Source organism: Sprattus sprattus (genome assembly GCF_963457725.1).
Source record: "Sprattus sprattus genome assembly, chromosome: 7".
Lineage (NCBI taxonomy): Eukaryota > Metazoa > Chordata > Actinopteri > Clupeiformes > Clupeidae > Sprattus > Sprattus sprattus.
Genome location: NC_137926.1, coordinates 29,991,878 through 30,009,134, shown reverse-complemented (window position 1 = coordinate 30,009,134; position 17,257 = coordinate 29,991,878). Strand labels below are relative to the sequence as shown.

The 17,257-nt window shown below is 39.8% G+C and overlaps 2 protein-coding genes across 9 annotated transcripts in view; both read left to right on the top strand.

Annotated features, from left to right (window-relative positions):
- Positions 1–2,527, top strand: part of lrp5 (low density lipoprotein receptor-related protein 5) — a 58,049-nt gene extending 55,522 nt beyond the window's left edge. For all 4 annotated transcript variants that reach the window (XM_080842657.1, XM_080842655.1, XM_080842656.1 and 1 more), the window contains exon 24: positions 81–2,527. In XM_080842657.1, the coding sequence (XP_080698783.1) occupies positions 81–342 (262 nt within the window). In that variant the 3' untranslated portion in view covers positions 343–2,527. The remainder of the gene's footprint in view (positions 1–80) is intronic.
- Positions 2,528–6,349: 3,822 nt separating this feature from the next.
- ppp6r3 (protein phosphatase 6, regulatory subunit 3) overlaps positions 6,350–17,257 on the top strand; it is a 29,245-nt gene continuing 18,337 nt past the window's right edge. For all 5 annotated transcript variants that reach the window (XM_080842710.1, XM_080842708.1, XM_080842707.1 and 2 more), the window contains exons 1-4: positions 6,350–6,525; positions 11,151–11,327; positions 16,710–16,789; positions 17,001–17,234. In XM_080842710.1, the coding sequence (XP_080698836.1) occupies positions 16,743–16,789; positions 17,001–17,234 (281 nt within the window). In that variant the 5' untranslated portion in view covers positions 6,350–6,525; positions 11,151–11,327; positions 16,710–16,742. The remainder of the gene's footprint in view (positions 6,526–11,150; positions 11,328–16,709; positions 16,790–17,000; positions 17,235–17,257) is intronic.

The following is a 17,257-nucleotide window of genomic DNA, read 5'->3' as shown; positions in this document are numbered from 1 at the left end:
CTGTTTGTCTCTCTTCATGTCTCTCTCTCTCTCTTTCTCTCTCTCGCTCTCTCCATCTATGACGTGTGGGGATTGTGAAGACCCTACATGATGCGAGGCATGGCCCCGCCCACGACGCCGTGCAGCACGGACGTGTGCGACAGCGACTACACGACCAGCCGCTGGAAGAGCAATAAATACTACATGGACCTCAACTCAGACTCTGACCCCTACCCCCCGCCCCCCACACCGCGCAGCCAGTACCTGTCTGCGGAGGAGAGCTGCCCTCCGTCGCCCTCCACCGAGCGCAGCTACTTCCACCTCTGCCCCCCTCCACCCTCACCCTGCACAGACTCCTCGTGACACCCAGCCACGGGGGGAGGGAACTGAACAAATTAATTTACCAACTAACAAAGCCATCACTCTGTAAATAGTGGACAGGAAGGAGAGGAGAGAGAGAAAGAGTTCCCATCTGACTCCTGCGGTCTCGCTCTTGTCGTGGGTGTGTGTGACCATGCAGAGAGGGACATGGACAGATGTACTGTATGGGTGGAACTGGGGGAGTGTTACAGGAGAGCCCAGAATACAGCAATTAGAAAATCAATATGTTCCACTGAATAATATGGACCTAAAAGGGGAAATATTTAGGTACATTTTGTCAGTGAATTCCACTAAATTTGGCTTTTTTTAAAACGGTCAGTCAAGCCTAGTAATATAACAAGGTCTCTACTTATAGAAATACTTGTTATTCAGATATTAAATTATTCTTCAACTGGCCAAATTAATCTAAAATACCAAAATGATTTTAAAAATATTGTAAATATGTGTAATTAAGTATATAATATTTTTTGTTATGGCCACAAGAATTTGTTTTGGTATGTGAATATAAAATGTACCCAAGCATATGTTTGGTTTTATTGAGTTTACCAAAAGTGTGTTTGCTGCTATTGTACATATATCCTATAAATAGTGATTACAACAATTGTCAAAAAAAACTTTGCTTCTGCATTTGAGAATAGATATGATAATGAAAATTGGTAAGTGTAATGTTATTAATCTCATATTTCAGATTTGGGTTGTATAGATCATATGAGTACACATGTGAATAACTTTCTTACTTTGAAGGAGTCCAAATGATGGTTCTGAAAGGATCTCGGTTCTGACATGGCAGAGATCAGCCATCACTGTGTTTTAGCATTCATGTTTTTAGCTGTATGTATTTGCCCCAGAGTTAGTAGGTAGGAAATGTCTCCACAGCAAACCTGTGATCTGATAGCATTTGTTTTTAGATACATAGATACACCATTTTATTGAGCCCTTCATTGAAATTTGAGAGAGATGAGGGAGTTTGCACTGATGCAATTCATTCATTTTATCGTCATCAGGCAAATTCATTTAACAAAAAAACATTTAAGTAGAGAAAACAGTGCTACTTTATCATGCAGGATTTTAATAGTTGTTAATCCCGGTGTGGATTACAATCCTATCGTTTATGTGGTTAAGCAGACCAAGTCAAGAAATTGCTCACAATATGTAAGTGTATTGAACCTGGAAAGGATGACTCAACTGAACCTAAGCTAATTATCTGTCCACAATAAGCCAGTAATTGTAGATGTTGCTATGAGTTGTCAAGCCTTAATGTCTCATTTCTCTGTGTGGCCAAATCTTCATGTATGAAGAGAGAGGGAGGCTGATGTTTCCCAGTTTTAAATGGTCTAAAAAGAGCATGTTTGTGTATCTTGTCCGTGTCTGGCTTAAGCCCTCATGTGTTCTTTTTTCTATTCAAATTGAGAGTGTGCTATGTGATGCACAGTTTAAGTGTTTCCATTGTAAACTCCAGCTTTCAGGTGGAGCATGTGATCAAGTAGTGTTCAGCCAAAACTAAGCACTTACAAAAAAAAAAGCGTCCTTTGCGGTCATTTTTGATTGTAGTGTGTGTGTGTGTGTGTGTGTGTGTGTGTGTGTGTGTGTGTGTGTGTGTGTGTGTGTGTGTGTGTGTGTGTGTGTGTGTGTGTGTGTGTGTGTGTGTGTGTGTGTGTGTGTGTGTGCGTGTGCGTGTGCCTGTGCGTGCGCGTGTGTCAGAGTGAGTGTGAGTGTGAGAGAGAGAGAATGTGAATGTGTGTATATTTTGGAAAAACTACTTGCAGAAGTAGAGCCATGTAAAATGTTCCTCTAACCAGACCTCTACTTTAGCTGAAGCTTCTTTGCTTCTTTTAGCTATGACTAATAATTTCACTTGTGAAAATATCCAATAAAGACATAGATATGTGCTGCTTATGGGGAAGACAGTACAAAGAAAGGAAAGAAAGGGGTTATTTCTTTTCACCATTTGTTTGTGATAAATACTGAGGTAAAAAAAATAATGGAAGTAAAAGATATTCTTATGCTGCTCGTAGTGATATCAGCAACCTGTGTTCAAATGGATTTTTCTCAAAAAAAATGTGATGTTGTCAGCCTGTACATGGATTTCAGCCACCACTCTTGCCTGTGACCTAGTCTGTGAGGATGGTCTGGGGTCAGCAGAAGCGTGTCTAGCGTGTGAAGGGGGTTCCTCAACGTTGATATTCTGAAATGGACATCTGCATCAACTAACCAGTGGGACACATTTCACCCCCCAACGCATCAACGTTCTGTGTCTTGGTCTTTGTACAGATGCCTCATATAGATTAATCTTGTGACAATTTTTGTATCAAAAGCATTTTTATATATTAAAGGTTCTATTTTAAAGAAAATGTATCTTAATTGTCCATTTTTTCCAATGTCATGTTCTCCTGGACTTGATTTCCATCAAACACTGGCACATATGGATTTTATATGGCATTTTTTTTTTTATACAATTTAATGATTTTATGATGACTATTAAATTACAGATAATACATTTCTAACTTGATCCAGGAATCCCAAGAATCCCAATACTGTTTTATTTGGTAGGGTGTTGCCACCTTGTGGTAAAATGTTGTTATCACAGTGTCAGTCACCAGATCAACATAGCGGGCCTACAATATTTTGAAAAAACATAAATTTAGGACATTTGAAAATACAAAGTATTAAGCGCTAGAAAACATCATTGTAATTGTGGTTTATTGTTCAAATGTGCTGTTAGTCAATCTGGCCATGACAAATCTATATCCATGTAAATGGCCACGGTTACAACAAAATCCTCTTGATAAATTCACACAAAGTTACAATAAGTCCAGCAGGTGCATGCACACCTTTGATATGAGAATGATACATTCTGCACATATTTATCATTTCAGTGCATCATGGTTTGTTCCTACTCTAAGATGATAAAAGTATACTTTGACCATAAACTTGGATGGAGTTTGATGTCTTTGTTAAATTATTGTTTACCATGGATTAAGTTCAGAAAAATGGCTTTTGAAAAACTTCTACAGTGGCAGGGCCAGCCGTAGTCTCTCAGGGACCCTTAGCTGAATCTGATTTGTAGGCTCATTTTACCAGCCTGTGTCTGTGGTCAGGAACTGTTCCGTTTCATTCCTCTTGTGTTTTGGGCCGGGGTATTGCTAATAATCCAAATTATAAGGTGACTGAAGCCTATACAAGCTAATGGTACAAAAGCTGAGATCACAGCAGCAGTAACTACTGGTAGAGCTGAGTAGAGAGTTACAGTATATCTCTCAATCCTACACATCTTTTCTAACCTCCTAGTTGGCAGCCACACTGTCCTGGTTGCACATCAATCAAGTAGGCGGGCTGCTTCAATTAGGATATACGGTATGCGGTAAAATACGGTATGTGAGTAAAAGGGCAAAATTCTTCAGTTTAAATATTGTGCTCTGAAAGATTTTTTACGTTTTCATGGGGTGGTCCGTCCCAGACCACAGATTGGCATAGTGCATGGCCTTGGCACCTAGCTGTAACTGCAGTTTATCTATCCTTCACATGAACACATACTATCAAAATTAATTTGAGGACAAAACTCATGTCCTACAAAAATATACCTCAAAAAGTGACTGCTTGCTGCATGGTTTAAATGAGAAGCATTGTGCTTGGTGAAAGCCATGAGCTACCTTTCAGCAAAATTCCCTGATTCCAGCCATGAAATAGGGTGGTATTAATATGATGGCTTGGAACTGAAGTGCTGCCTCAGGACCAAAACAGCATGTTACCACTGACAGAACTATGGATTCCACATTGGGCCAGGAAATTACTGCAGCAGAATGACAGTGTATCAATTTGCAAAGAGAAGCTCAACAGTGGTTGAATCTTTTAGAAAGAAAATTCTAACCACAGAAGTTAATTTACCAACAAAAGATTAAGGCAGAGGAGATTTTGTGTTTTGAAATGGCTGAGTCAAAGCCTGGACTTTGGACAATGTCTGGAATTCAACAGGAATGTAAAAGCAGGTGGTTGTAGGTTGGTCATGCAAGAAAGCCCACTTACATCACCCAGCTGAAGTTCTTATTTTTGGAGGAATGGGTCACAACAACAGTTGAGCGAGACTGATCTACAACTCGTAGAAATGTTTAATAGTAGTCACTGTTGCTAAAGGAGTTCAAACCAGCTATTGAATCGAGGATTACATCTACTTTTTTACACTACGGCCAATTAATTTGCGAAATAAAGGACTAAATACACTTTTTTGTGAATAATATAGCTCCTTTTTTTTATCAATTTCAATGACTTACATTAAATTGTGATCACATTTTAGGTCATATTTATGCAGATTGTAAGAGATTTCTTACAAGGCCTGTAGAGAAAAAATGTAGACCTACTGTATGTGAGATTTCACACCTGTGATTGCAGGTTGTAGGTCTTTTAAACTTTGCATGAATATTCTCTAGTATTTAGTATTTAGCTGTTCTAGTTCAGATGTGCCATGTTACATCCAAAACGTGCATAAACCGTGAAATTACTGAATATTGATTAGAGCTGAGAATAAAGGTAGCCTAATCAATAGGCTAGACCAAGTGTTTGAGCCATTATCCTCATCATTCATTTAACCATTTCTTGAATAAATACTTTAAACTGGACAAACTCAAATGACTGTGAACTGTAGACTGGCTTTATTGACATTTCAACCATATGCAGCTACAGTAACGAAACCATGTTCTTGCAGGACCATGGTCCCACATAGAACAACACAGAGCTAAAAGAGACTACACAGAACTAAGACGACACAGACATAAAGTGCACATGTGCAAACATATACAAACAGTGTGAGACAAAATTACTTTAACAGAAAAATAGGCACAGTGGAGGACAGTGCAGTGCTGCCAGTGGCCTACACAGTTCTGCGTGGCTGAACTTCTACGCACTCTGCTCACCACTTCCTAATAAGGCCTTTTAGCAGCATTTAAGAAAGAAATGTGCAGAAAGTTGCAAAGGGAGTGGGATGATATTCAGTTAGTTAAGAGTGTTTGTGGGGAAATGGATGTCAGTCCAGTCACTAGGTAGGCTAATGAGGAGACTGATGGCTTGTGGGAGGAAACTGTTACAGTCTGACACTGAGGGCCTGAAGGCTTCGATACCTTTTGAGAGACGGCAGGAGGGTGAAGTGTTCGTGTGAGGGGTGTGTTGAGTCATCCACAATGCTGATGGCTTTGCAAAGTGTGGTGTAAATGTCTGTCATGGAGTGAAGAGGCTGATGATCTTCTCAGCTGTCCTCACTATCCACTGCAGTGAGATGATTCAAGCCAATAAAATAAGGTATTTTTAACTTGCTGTAGCCTATCCATTATGATTCATCCTACCAAGGAGCAGTCAATCACGTGTATTTTAGAGCCTATTTTGTATGTTTTATGATTTTATCTTTGTATTTCAGGGAACCAAATCCAAAAACATCTCAGAACGCCTGGCTACGATGTTCAAATTATATTATTGTCTTTAATATCCAATCATTCTGGTGCCCATTTATCTTATCCTGTTATGATATTTGTTAAGTAGCCGCGGTCCAGGGCCCAATGCCCAAAATAGCTTGATCATTTGTAGGCTTACACACGACACTTATCACCCGGCAGTTTGGTGGTGCTAGCAATGCTGTCATTGGGCGTGACCGACATTTCCTTGGTCCAATCGGTCAACAGTTTCCAATTCCAGACAGCGGCCTAGACGTGGGTGTGATTTTGTGCATTCGGTGGATTCTCCCACTCTCTCGTTCCAAAATGGCGAGTTACTACTGTGTAGTTTCGAAAACGCATAGAGAAAACGCTGACATTTAGTACGAGTAGGAGATCGATGGGCTCCTCCTGTTGTAACTGACAGATACGATTACAAATCAGGATGCAGCCACTAGGAGGTTTGGGTATGACTGATATATACGTAAACCAATAAGTATCCAATGATCAGTTTGATTGACATCTATGATAGTTCTAGTGGGGGAAGGGGCAGTAGAAGTTGATATAACCGCCATCTTGAAAAGTGTCCTCTGATGGTCTACCTTTTCGCGCCTGTCAGAATCAGTTGTAAACAGGTTATTGTGTTCACTGAATTCGCGAGGTGATCGCGTTTTAATTTCGGTAACATTTTTATTTAAGAGGTTGTCTAGCTTCATGTCGGGGACTCGCCTTAAACCGCTCTTAAACGGTACGTACATTCCTGCCCATGTAGTTCTCATTGACGACGAGAGGAACGTTAGCAATGTAGCTAACTAGCACGCTACTTGGTCAGCTAAAGGATGTTACTTTTTATCTGGTTTTAGCTAGCCAGCTAGTATGAGCTAGACATTACGAATTTGTTGACGGAGAAAGGACATCGCATCGTCATATAGGGACAATTTCAACCTAATTTTGTCCCACTGTGTATCGTTGGCCAATGTTTCCGGAGATGAAACTCCCGGATGTTTGTATGCAGCCTGTGTGTTTTTTTTTTTTTACCGAAACCTGCTGCTAGCTATAATGGTTAGTGATCCTTAGGTTGCTATCGCTAGCAGCTAGCCTCCAGATGGACAACATAACGTTAGCAATCCCTACAGATGTTTAAGGCAGTATGAGCTAAGGTGGTTTCTCGGTTAAAATCAGTTGATAATGGCTAATATGCCATGTATTTATGATTATGTAAGTGTATGGAAGAAGGGTTAAATAAATAATAGGTTTTGATTAAGTAGTTTTCAACATTCATAGCTCCGGTTGACTTGGATGGTCGATGTGAAAATATGTTAACATGAACGTCTATGGTTAGTTAGCTGTCATAGATAGCTAGCTACTAAATGCCGACTCGAGCTTGGGATGTGAACTTGAAGTCACAGTGAGATTCATATCTTTTTAATATGCCATAACCGTAAGACAGTTTAGTTAGCATATAAAGTTAAGACTACCTCTAAGCTTGCTGGGAAGAATCGTGGTCTATTTTTGTTAAACTGGCCAACGCTACATAGATAGCTAGCAAAGTGGACCTAGGATATGTTGTCAACATCGATCGCTGTGGTTTCCAGAACACAGTTAGCGATAGCATACGTTAGCGTCCAGTGCTTAGGTTATCGTCACTTCCTACTTAAGTAGCTTTCAGGTTAACTTTCAAAAATGCTCAGCAAGCTTACCATCTAACGACAGAAAACGTTGTTAGATGACATCAGTGGTTGCCCTTTGATTTTCGGAATGTGGTAAATGTTAGTTTGCTAGCTACGGATGGATAACACCGGTCAGGCCACATTCAGCAAAACCGGCTTGTTTTGTCGAGAGCGAGGTGTCCAGGCGTTTGACTATTTTACACCTAACGGTTAACTGCTGGAGATTGTTTTCGTGACCAAGTAAGATGGTGGTGTAATGATGGCACCCTGTAGTCCAAGAAGCTATTTTGCGTTCCCTATTCAGATGTTTTCGAACATGTTTATGCTATTAGGTAGCTAACGTTGACAGTCATACAATTAGACTGTTGTGTAGACTCGTTAGCCTATAAGCCTTTCGCTGTCTACCCGCTTCACGGAACAGTTTCGTTTGTGTTGTCTCAGTTATAAATGCTACGTAAGGAGTGGAGCTTTTACTGCTTCGCTAATGATGAACGGCTTGGCGATGGTGTGTCACTAGCTAGTGTTGGCAAGTCACGCGATCTTGGGGATTTCGTTAAGACTTGTGTAATTTAAGGGATAACCATAGAAGTAGGTAATTATTATCAGGGGTTGAAATATGAACGTGTCGTTTTAAAATACAAACGACAAAGAGTGAATCAATGGGTGCACCGATATTACAATCGTCAGACAATAACAGTATTCACACAGTATATTTTTCAACTATTGACTCGCGGTCGAATTCGAAAGACATGTCGAACTTATGTTTACATGTGTGGGTGTTCTTGCAACAGTCTCGTGTTTTAGTAGTTTACTAATTAGAAAATTACAGATTTTCACGGTTATCGGGATTGTGCACAGTAACAGATGGTCTGAAGACTGCATTGAGTAGTGCAATTAAGGCTAAGTGCTCTCGTCGTCTTGGAGGCTTATGCTGTTGCTGAGGTAGAGTTGTAACTTTGCTTCCGCTGCTCTTACCTTTACAGGTATCTCGCCTGAAGCAGGCTGGCTGTCTGTCTTCCTCTTAGGACTTTGAACTGTGGAGCCTCCATTCTTATATATGGGCTATCTTTGTTACTTGTATTTTACTATGGGTGATTAAGTTTGGATTGTGTTAGTATGTATAAATCTAACTTACTGTTGTCATTCCAATGCAGCTTGCTTCACTGCACAGCAAAACAAAATGATCTTTGGTGCTCTCTTGTATTTTGCCGTTTTGACACTTTAACAGTGAAAAGGCTTGGCAACTCATCCTCTAATTTGAAGGGTCTGGAAAGAGGCCAATGTCAATGCTCCTTCAGCCCTACCCCCATCTCTTAGTCTATTAATAAGCTTTCTTCCTTTCGTCATTCATGATCTGTCAAGATGGCTGTGGCTCTAGACTGACACACACTGCCTTTAACCCTGTCCATGCTATCATAGTTTTTTTAATTTCAAACTGGAAAGCTAATTGGATGTCTTTTGGCCTGGCATTATAGACTAGCCAGCATGGAACTGCTCCTGTTTTGAATGTTAAAGATGCAGAATATTTGTTTTCCACAATGTTTGGCTTTACTTGTGTACACCCAGTGATGGACTTTCCTACTATAGCCCCTTGTTAACCAAAATATTCTTAAGAGCATGCACTTATTCTGAAAAAGTAACTACATCCATCATACACCCTCACATGTTGGCTAGTTTTGATTTTGCAATTTATTTCGTTATTGTAGGTAAGCCTACAGAGTAGGGTTGGAAGTTGAAGGGTAAGCCATGCCTGGTTCAACTTCTTCATTTGGGTTATACTTATAACAAACCTCAGCTGACAAAAAGTCTGCTTTGTGTGTAGGCATGTCTGTAGGACAGATATATAAATTGAACATCATACCTTTTATAAGTATAATATAATAACTTGATGCCTTCTGATGTTTACAAAACAAGTGATATGAAGGCAACGCTCTTAAATATTTCCCTGTGATGTATTTATTCCATGGAATGTGGCCAGTTTGCACAGGAGAAGAAACTCCAGACTGACATACACACACATAGTAATATGTCCTTAGTATTAATGCAGGTTTGGCCATTGCTATTTCTCTGGAGCTGACAAGGAACTTATGGCTCCATGAATGTGCAGGTAGAGTTGAATGAACTCTGTTCGCAGTTTTGTTGAACTGTTTGTTTTTTTCTCGTTAGGTATACGTGCCTCATCAGGTGTGAGTGCATTCTCTATAACTGACCAGACGTTTTCAAGATGGGGCAAATTTGGGAATTCTATGCAATTATTACAAGTACCAATAAGCAGTACCCCTTATAATATCCTAAAGGACCTGTAGGGAGGTTCTGAGCGATTGACCATGAGTGGAATTCAGTTGCTTATAAGCTAGACAAAACAGTGTGGAGGATAGCTTTTCACCACCTAAGTCAAAGGGGTATTGTCTAATCTTACAAGCCTTGGATATTTTCAGCACAATTTGACTATCTTATCTACTTATCTTGGTCATTGTAAGAGATAGCCATACATGTTAGATGATGTTTTTCTCAGGGCAGTCAGGGCTATCCAGATCTGCCATCATTTGATTTGATATTACTTGTGTACGTTTTTTGTATTGGCTTTATATGATTATTATAGAAAATAGTTTTGCATCTATTAAATTGTGTCTGTAATGTGTATCAGAACCATGATGGTGGGAAAGTCTTTGACTAAGAGGTTGTACAAAAATGTATCTCTGTTTATGTCCATTAGTTTGCAACAACACTGAACTTTGCTGTAGTTTAGGAACAGAATTACTCTGATCATTCTCTTAATTTTGTTTCCAAGGAAGTATGAAACGCATGAATTGTCAACATTAATAATATCTTTTGAATTGCATCGTGATTCTAATTTTCACAATCTACTGCATCGATTGTTGACGCCAAGTATCGATTATTAATAATAATAATACAAAAATGAATAATTAAAATTGCATGAATGGTTGGCGAACATCAAGCATTTCCGGCAGTGCGATACTGCGACAAATCATTCATAAACAAAACATGCAGTGTATCCAGTAATAATAATATTTGTGTTAAGTAACCTCCAAAAGTCGTTTCAATAAATACAGCTGTGTATGAATTGAGTTGCTTTGAGTTATCAATTGAACACACTATTCAGATCATACACAGCCAGTCAGCCACTGGTAATGGCTTAATTTTTTTCTAACAGTGTTAAGTGAAAATTCGCAATGCATCGCAATAATTCAAGTATCGCGATGCATCGTGATAGAATCGCATCGTGGCATGTGAATCGTGATACGAAACGAATCGTGACTTCTTTGGCAATACCCACCCCTAGTACAGAGTCATTCAAGGCACTGAAACGTGCTAAATGCAATTTATTTTTTTAAGAGCACACGATAACCTTTTAGACTTACCATGACTATCTCCCAGGTCAAAAATAATATGCACACATCAATATTCAGATAATCTCAAACAAAACAAAGGTCAACGCTGTATTTGTGTGAAATTTCATAGCTGTGATGTTCAAATAAAATGTGTGTTTCCTCTGCTGTCACTGCAAGTCTGTAGTAGGGCTGAAACGGTACATGGATTCACACCAAACAGGACAGATCTTCTGTTTCGGTAGACACGGCTGCTTTAATACGACATTTTGCACGTAGATAAACTGTATATATGCTGCAGGATATCTATGCGTGGGAACTAACATTTACTTTCTCTCTTCACTGTGTTTCAGGTGTGTGTTAATTGTTGGGCTGTGGAAGAGGTGTATTTCCGCTGCATGTGTCCTGTTCTTAAGGATCTCTCGTCTCTGCTGACCGTGGTGCCTGTAATGGGCCAGAAGTCCCAAAGAGCACAAGAATTATTTTATTTTTAATCCGAATTTTTACCTTCGGGGCGCTGCTTCGTCCAGGTATGTACCATAAACAAAAGCATTAAAGATTGTAAACGCCTTCTGGGTTTAATGTAAAGTCCCTAATTTGGGTGTTTTTAAGGGGTGATAAGGAAGCAATACTTAAAAATAAGGTTAAAAAAAAGCTCTGTGTATGCTTGTAGGTTGGTACAAATTCAGTGTATGAGTCTCTTTGAGGGTTGCTGAATGTGTCATTATCTTTCCTTATTTAATTAAACGCTTAGTACACCAGAGTAAGTTTTACAATTCCTGCTCTGTCAATGTATTGACATTTATTTCTATGTAAGCAGGTAGTCGTAGGAAGGTAGGTAGTTTGTGGACTGTGTGGGATCAATGTGTAATATTTGATTTGGGAACCCATTTAGTTCTATATAGAACCCCCTACTGGACAGAAGCAATATAGTTTGTTTGGAAGCAGAAGTAAGATTTGAGGTAGCTGAGGTTTTTACTTGCACGTGAATGAATCCTAACTTGTTATGGGTAGGGTTTCCTGATTTTACCCATGTAAAAAGAATATCTGCAATCTGCAACAATATGCTGCAACTTAAAAAAAGAAAACAAAAAGTTTTCTTATTCAGATGTTCTTTGTGTGAATCAGCACATTATCAAAATGACTTCAGTGGCACAGTAAAGTAAACACTGATTACTGAGTCATTTGAGTGGGCAGTGCTCATATTTTTGTTCAAGGTTGCTGTCAGTTGGCTGTTAGTTTTTAAGTGGCATACATAATCAAATGTTATATTGCTTCTACTGTTTGTTGGCTTGCCAAGTTTGAGGATGTGAAAATGTAAGCTAATGATGAACCATTGATTCCATGTCGATTCTTAAAATTACTTAATTGTTTATTGACTTTGCCATTTGTCAGTGAATTATGAATTTAGATTTGTTGATGTCAGAGCGTGCATGAGCAAGCATCTTAACATGATGCGGCATCCTGGAAGCCGTATTGTGAGGTGGTATACTATTAAAACACCCTAAATGCAGACCAGAGCACCATCCCAGGGTTTTTCCTGGGTCGAAATGGGTCTTCGGTGCTCCCCCCCCAAAAAATGTGCGCGCTGCGCGCGCACAGACTGTGTTAACCGTCACAGCTTATTAGTAGATATTTATGTATATATTTATGTACTTTTTTTCACCATTTCAGAAATAATTGAGGCTATGGTAAAGTGCTGATGTGTGTAAACCAAGGAGGACTCAATTGCGGGAAAATATTATTTATTTTATTTTAAAGTCAGGTACAGAGGTCACAACCAGCCTGTGAACATTCCACCCTCCGCCTTTTGGTGCCCTGGTAAAATGATTTAACAAGTTCATGGTAATTTTAGCCTACATATATCTTTAATAGGCCTACTCGAATTTTATTTATTAACGAAGTTCAGAGTCAAAGCTATAGTGAAAAGGCAGGATGTAGCCTAAAAGTGTGTTGGCTACAAACACTCATTAAAAAAAAGTTCTTACTAAAAAAAGTTGTCATTGCTTGTGTCAAACCATTGTGAATTTGTCGTCACATTAAAACAGGAGACGACTTACTCCTTGTAGAAGACTGATGCTCGGAGCTCTAGTGGTTTCCTCAGGTGAACGAAGCGTTTAGAAGATCAATTGCGCGCAATTCCAGGATGCTTTATTTTCATTGGTTGCTGGATTAAATCTTACCCAGATACAACAGATAAAAAAGATACGGTTTTTCTGATTGGCTATTGTGAAGCCCATTTCTTTTTTTTTGATAGGCTGATAAGTGGCACCTCACGGCAGTCCTACAGTGGATTCGGGGAGACGTGCTTGATTCCTCCATGGTGAGGGCAGCGTGGCCAGGTCATGTTTGCGCGCTGCGGCACATTAAATAGCTTAGAGGTTTTTTTCAGCGTGAGAAATACGATGTGTGGCGGGAGTGCGTTATTAAAGACCAAAATTAGTGACTGTCACGCTCAATGCTTGACACTTGAGAGCCCTGAATTATATTCGAGATGCAACACAAATCTCCTCAGAACGAGCTAAGCTTTCATTGATAAACAAATGCGGTTGTCTGCCTCTCCCGAGGTCCCGGAGTCTACTGTTACTCGTTCAAACGGATAGACAAATCCATTAGGTCCTCAACATAACAGATATTTTATTAAATTTAAAGCCATGAATACCAAAAATGGAATGTTATGCTCAAAATCACCACCGACCGACAGTCAGGATGCATACGCAGATTGAGTGATTGGCAGCTGGCCGCTCTGTCCATTCGCGCAACTCACAGTTGCGTGTTGATCAGCCAAGAAAAAGACACACTTATCAACTTGTTTACTGATCAAAGCAGAACGATAATTCGGCTGTAGGACTCTTGAAATATAATATTGAGAACTTATTCCCTGACAGGCATTGCATGCGTGACGCATAGATGATTTATTTATTCATTTATTTTTTTTTTTTCCCATCGCGCACTTTTTTTACCTTTAGGCGGTCGGGATTTTTCATAGGCGCTAGGCAAAACGGCTTCGGCGCGCGCCCACATTTTCTCTATGCAGGAAAAACCCTGCATCCACTACAGCCCTCTGTCCCCCTGTGGTTAGGAATATAGATCTCAGGTGCATTCCTTGTGATCCCTTGTGAACTGCACCTGACTAAGACCTTTGAGTCCTGAGCTAAGAACCAGGTGATTGCATTTATGATTGACTTGCATCACAATTACGGAACGTGGTTTTCAAACCACAAAGCTGACATTATTTTTGTTTATTAACTGCTATAGATTTTAGCCATTCACATTACCAAACTCAGGCTTAGGGTGGCTTTACACGACAACGCTCCCGGGTGAAAACGACAAAATATTTTATCAGATGTGCCTTTCGTTTAGACGGCGACAGCGTTTTTGGGGCTTGAAAACGCAAAGAAATGAACCCACCCTCCAGAGTGGAAATCTTAAAAACGCTCCACCGTCACGTTCCCGTCTAAAGGGTTGAAAACGCAAAAGTGTGCTCTGAGCTGCTCACGCTGGCTATCCTTGCCTACGCGTTGACGTCATACCCATGTGTAGTACATCCAAACACCAACAAACGTCAGATTCAACATTATTTTAATGGCCACACATACAGGAAATTAACATGTCGGATTGCTGCCATGCTTTGGTTTTCCAAATTTCGATTTCGCGCTAAGGAGAGAAGTAGAAGGACGTTTCAACGCATGCGCGCGCTCTTGGTGTTGTTGTATGACAGTGCTTCACAGTACCACCTAGCCACCTGGCATGCATACTACATCAAGTTTCACACATTTTTGCGTCCCCGTGTGCATGCAGATTTCCACCCAAAGTCGCTCGTCTAAACGCGAAATAAAAAGTGGGAACGCAACGCCACTTTTGCGGTTTGTGTTCAGATCGTTGTCGTGTAAAGCTAGCCTTAAGCTCCATGTGACAACTGGGGCATGTATATGTGTGCACTCCAAAAAAACTGCCGTTTATACTCAGTCCTGGCTCTGAAAATGTGAAACGAATGAAGTGGCTCGGAACGAGTCATACACTTCCAGCCAATCAGCACATTTCTTCAGGACCACAAACGGGGAGGGGTGTAATTTGTTTCACCGGAATTACAGAACGTACCTATCCGATTATAGTCCGACTTCTCCATTGAGTTGAATTCATGTACGGTAACATTAAGAGCCCAACAGATATATTGTTCTGCCGATATGAGCTAATTGCATAATAAAATCCGTATCTAGTTTTATAACAGCGATAATGATCGTGGAAAAAAACGGAAAGCTAAAGATCAATCCTTCACCTATTTTACCAATGTTGTCATTGCGTAGTTTTTCCACCAGAAGATACATGTTAACACACTTATTTCCTAAGCTAAGACTTCTTTTCTCCGCTGACGACTAAATTATACAGCAGTCTGATCTGTGTCTTCATGAGAGGGAGATCATTTTCACATGAAATGTATACTTCTATATTTTTGCCCTGCTCGGTTGCAACATAAAGTTAATCGCCATGTTATTTTTTTTTAATTAAATCCAACATAATTTGAAACCAATATAATTTTAAGGATGGCCTAATGGCATGGTTTGTCATTGGAAGATAACTTTATTGAACGTTTGACAGTGCAATTCTGACAGCTTAACAATCATGTGATTTCTAAGTCGTTGGTAGCCAGTTGAGGTGGTTCACGCTGCCTCCAACTGGAAAACCATCATGTCCAAGCCTACTGTAGTTGACATGCTGTCTTGGCAACCTAGAAACACTAATTAATTCACTTGGCCGGAGTAGCACTGTCTGCTGCTGTTGATAAGACTGGTCTTGTCCCATAGTGCCACTTCAGCAGGTTTCGACAAGATCCTCCTCCAGTTGGAGAATTTCTTACTAAACAAATATTAAACTAAATTCTTAATAAACAAATATGAATCTTTGAATTAGCTCTTTTGTGTGATTCAGACACCACATGCCTATGCCCTTCATTTGAGTTCATTCAACGTTGTTGACTCTCTTAACCGCATAGTGTACTTTTTCTTTTTTTGAAAGGTGCCATGGTTGTTGAAAAATGTTTTGCTGTAGCTTGTATAGACTAGAAAAGGATAAACTGGATACGTGAATGCTTTAAAAGTAGTCATTGTGACCGATTTAGGTGTGACGTTACAACCAAGCAACAACAAAAAAAGCAGTGCCTGTACTTCTACAATTAGTTTCTATAATTTGTCTATAAAGATGAGCCTTTGTTTAGGCTATCAGAAACAACAACAACATTATAACCTACCTTGGATCAGAATTATTTTATCACTATGGTAAATGTTGGGGAAGATTTTTGTTTCTGTAAAAATATGAATATCGGCCGACATGTCATTATCCAATTTGGAAATAATGTACCTGAAATGCTAATTTGTGATACAATTTGACAAAGAAAAAGCATGCCAGGTTAAAAACCTTACTGTAGATATTATATAATCTCAGAGTAAGTAGGCCAAGAAGGCCAAAATGCCATCCCTATTATAGTTAATGCATCGGGATGTGTGTGGCTGTACATTGTACATTAACCTTGTCTTTCGATGCAATTTAAAACTGGAATTCTATGCGTCCTGGGCCATCACAGTTGAAGGTGAATGAGTTGAAGGATAGACGACTCATTTGATGCTGATTTGACAAAAGGGAAACTGTAGCCGACCAGTTGGTTAGGTTATTATGTGGTGCGTTCTAAAGAAATGATGCGTATATTTTACCAATGTGATCATTTTTAATTATTAAAAAGACAGAATGGTATCTTAAGCATATGTCTGCAAATTCAATCTCGGCCTTCGTGAGGAACCTCCCCATACATATCAATGTTAACTTGAGAGTAGAATGTTTAGCCTAAGAAGGTTAGCCTACTTGGTCATCACCCCATTTCACGATAATAAACGTTATTATTGTCCAAACTCTGCTAGGTAAAGATAGCATATCATAAGTCTACCCCAACTATGCACAGTGATTTGAGAGGGAACTTCGAAGAATGGTCAAGTTCCCAGTGAGTATCGAAGAGTGTTTTTGCTTAAAATGCCCATCCCTGCTATCCAGCCCTACTGGCTAAATGTTTTTTCCTGGACCCATGAAAAGTACCTGTCATTTTCATACACATGAGTGAGACTAGTGACATTTCTTACTTCTAAAATGTCTTGCTCTCCCTCAGGACTCTTTTTTTGACTTGTGAAATGTGTCTTGTTTGTTTCTCTTTTCAGTGGCACCATGTTTTGGAAGTTTGATCTGCACACAACGTCCCACATCGACACGCTCCTTGAGAAGGAGGATGTGACCTTGGTGGAGGTTATGGATGAGGAGGATGTCCTCCAGGAATGCAAGGCCCAGAACCATAAACTTGTGGAGTTCTTGTTGCGCCCACAATGCATGGAGGACCTGGTGATTTACATTACCCAGGAACCCAGTGATGATGTGGAGGAAAAGATTAAATACAAGTAAGACCATATAAGTTCTTCAT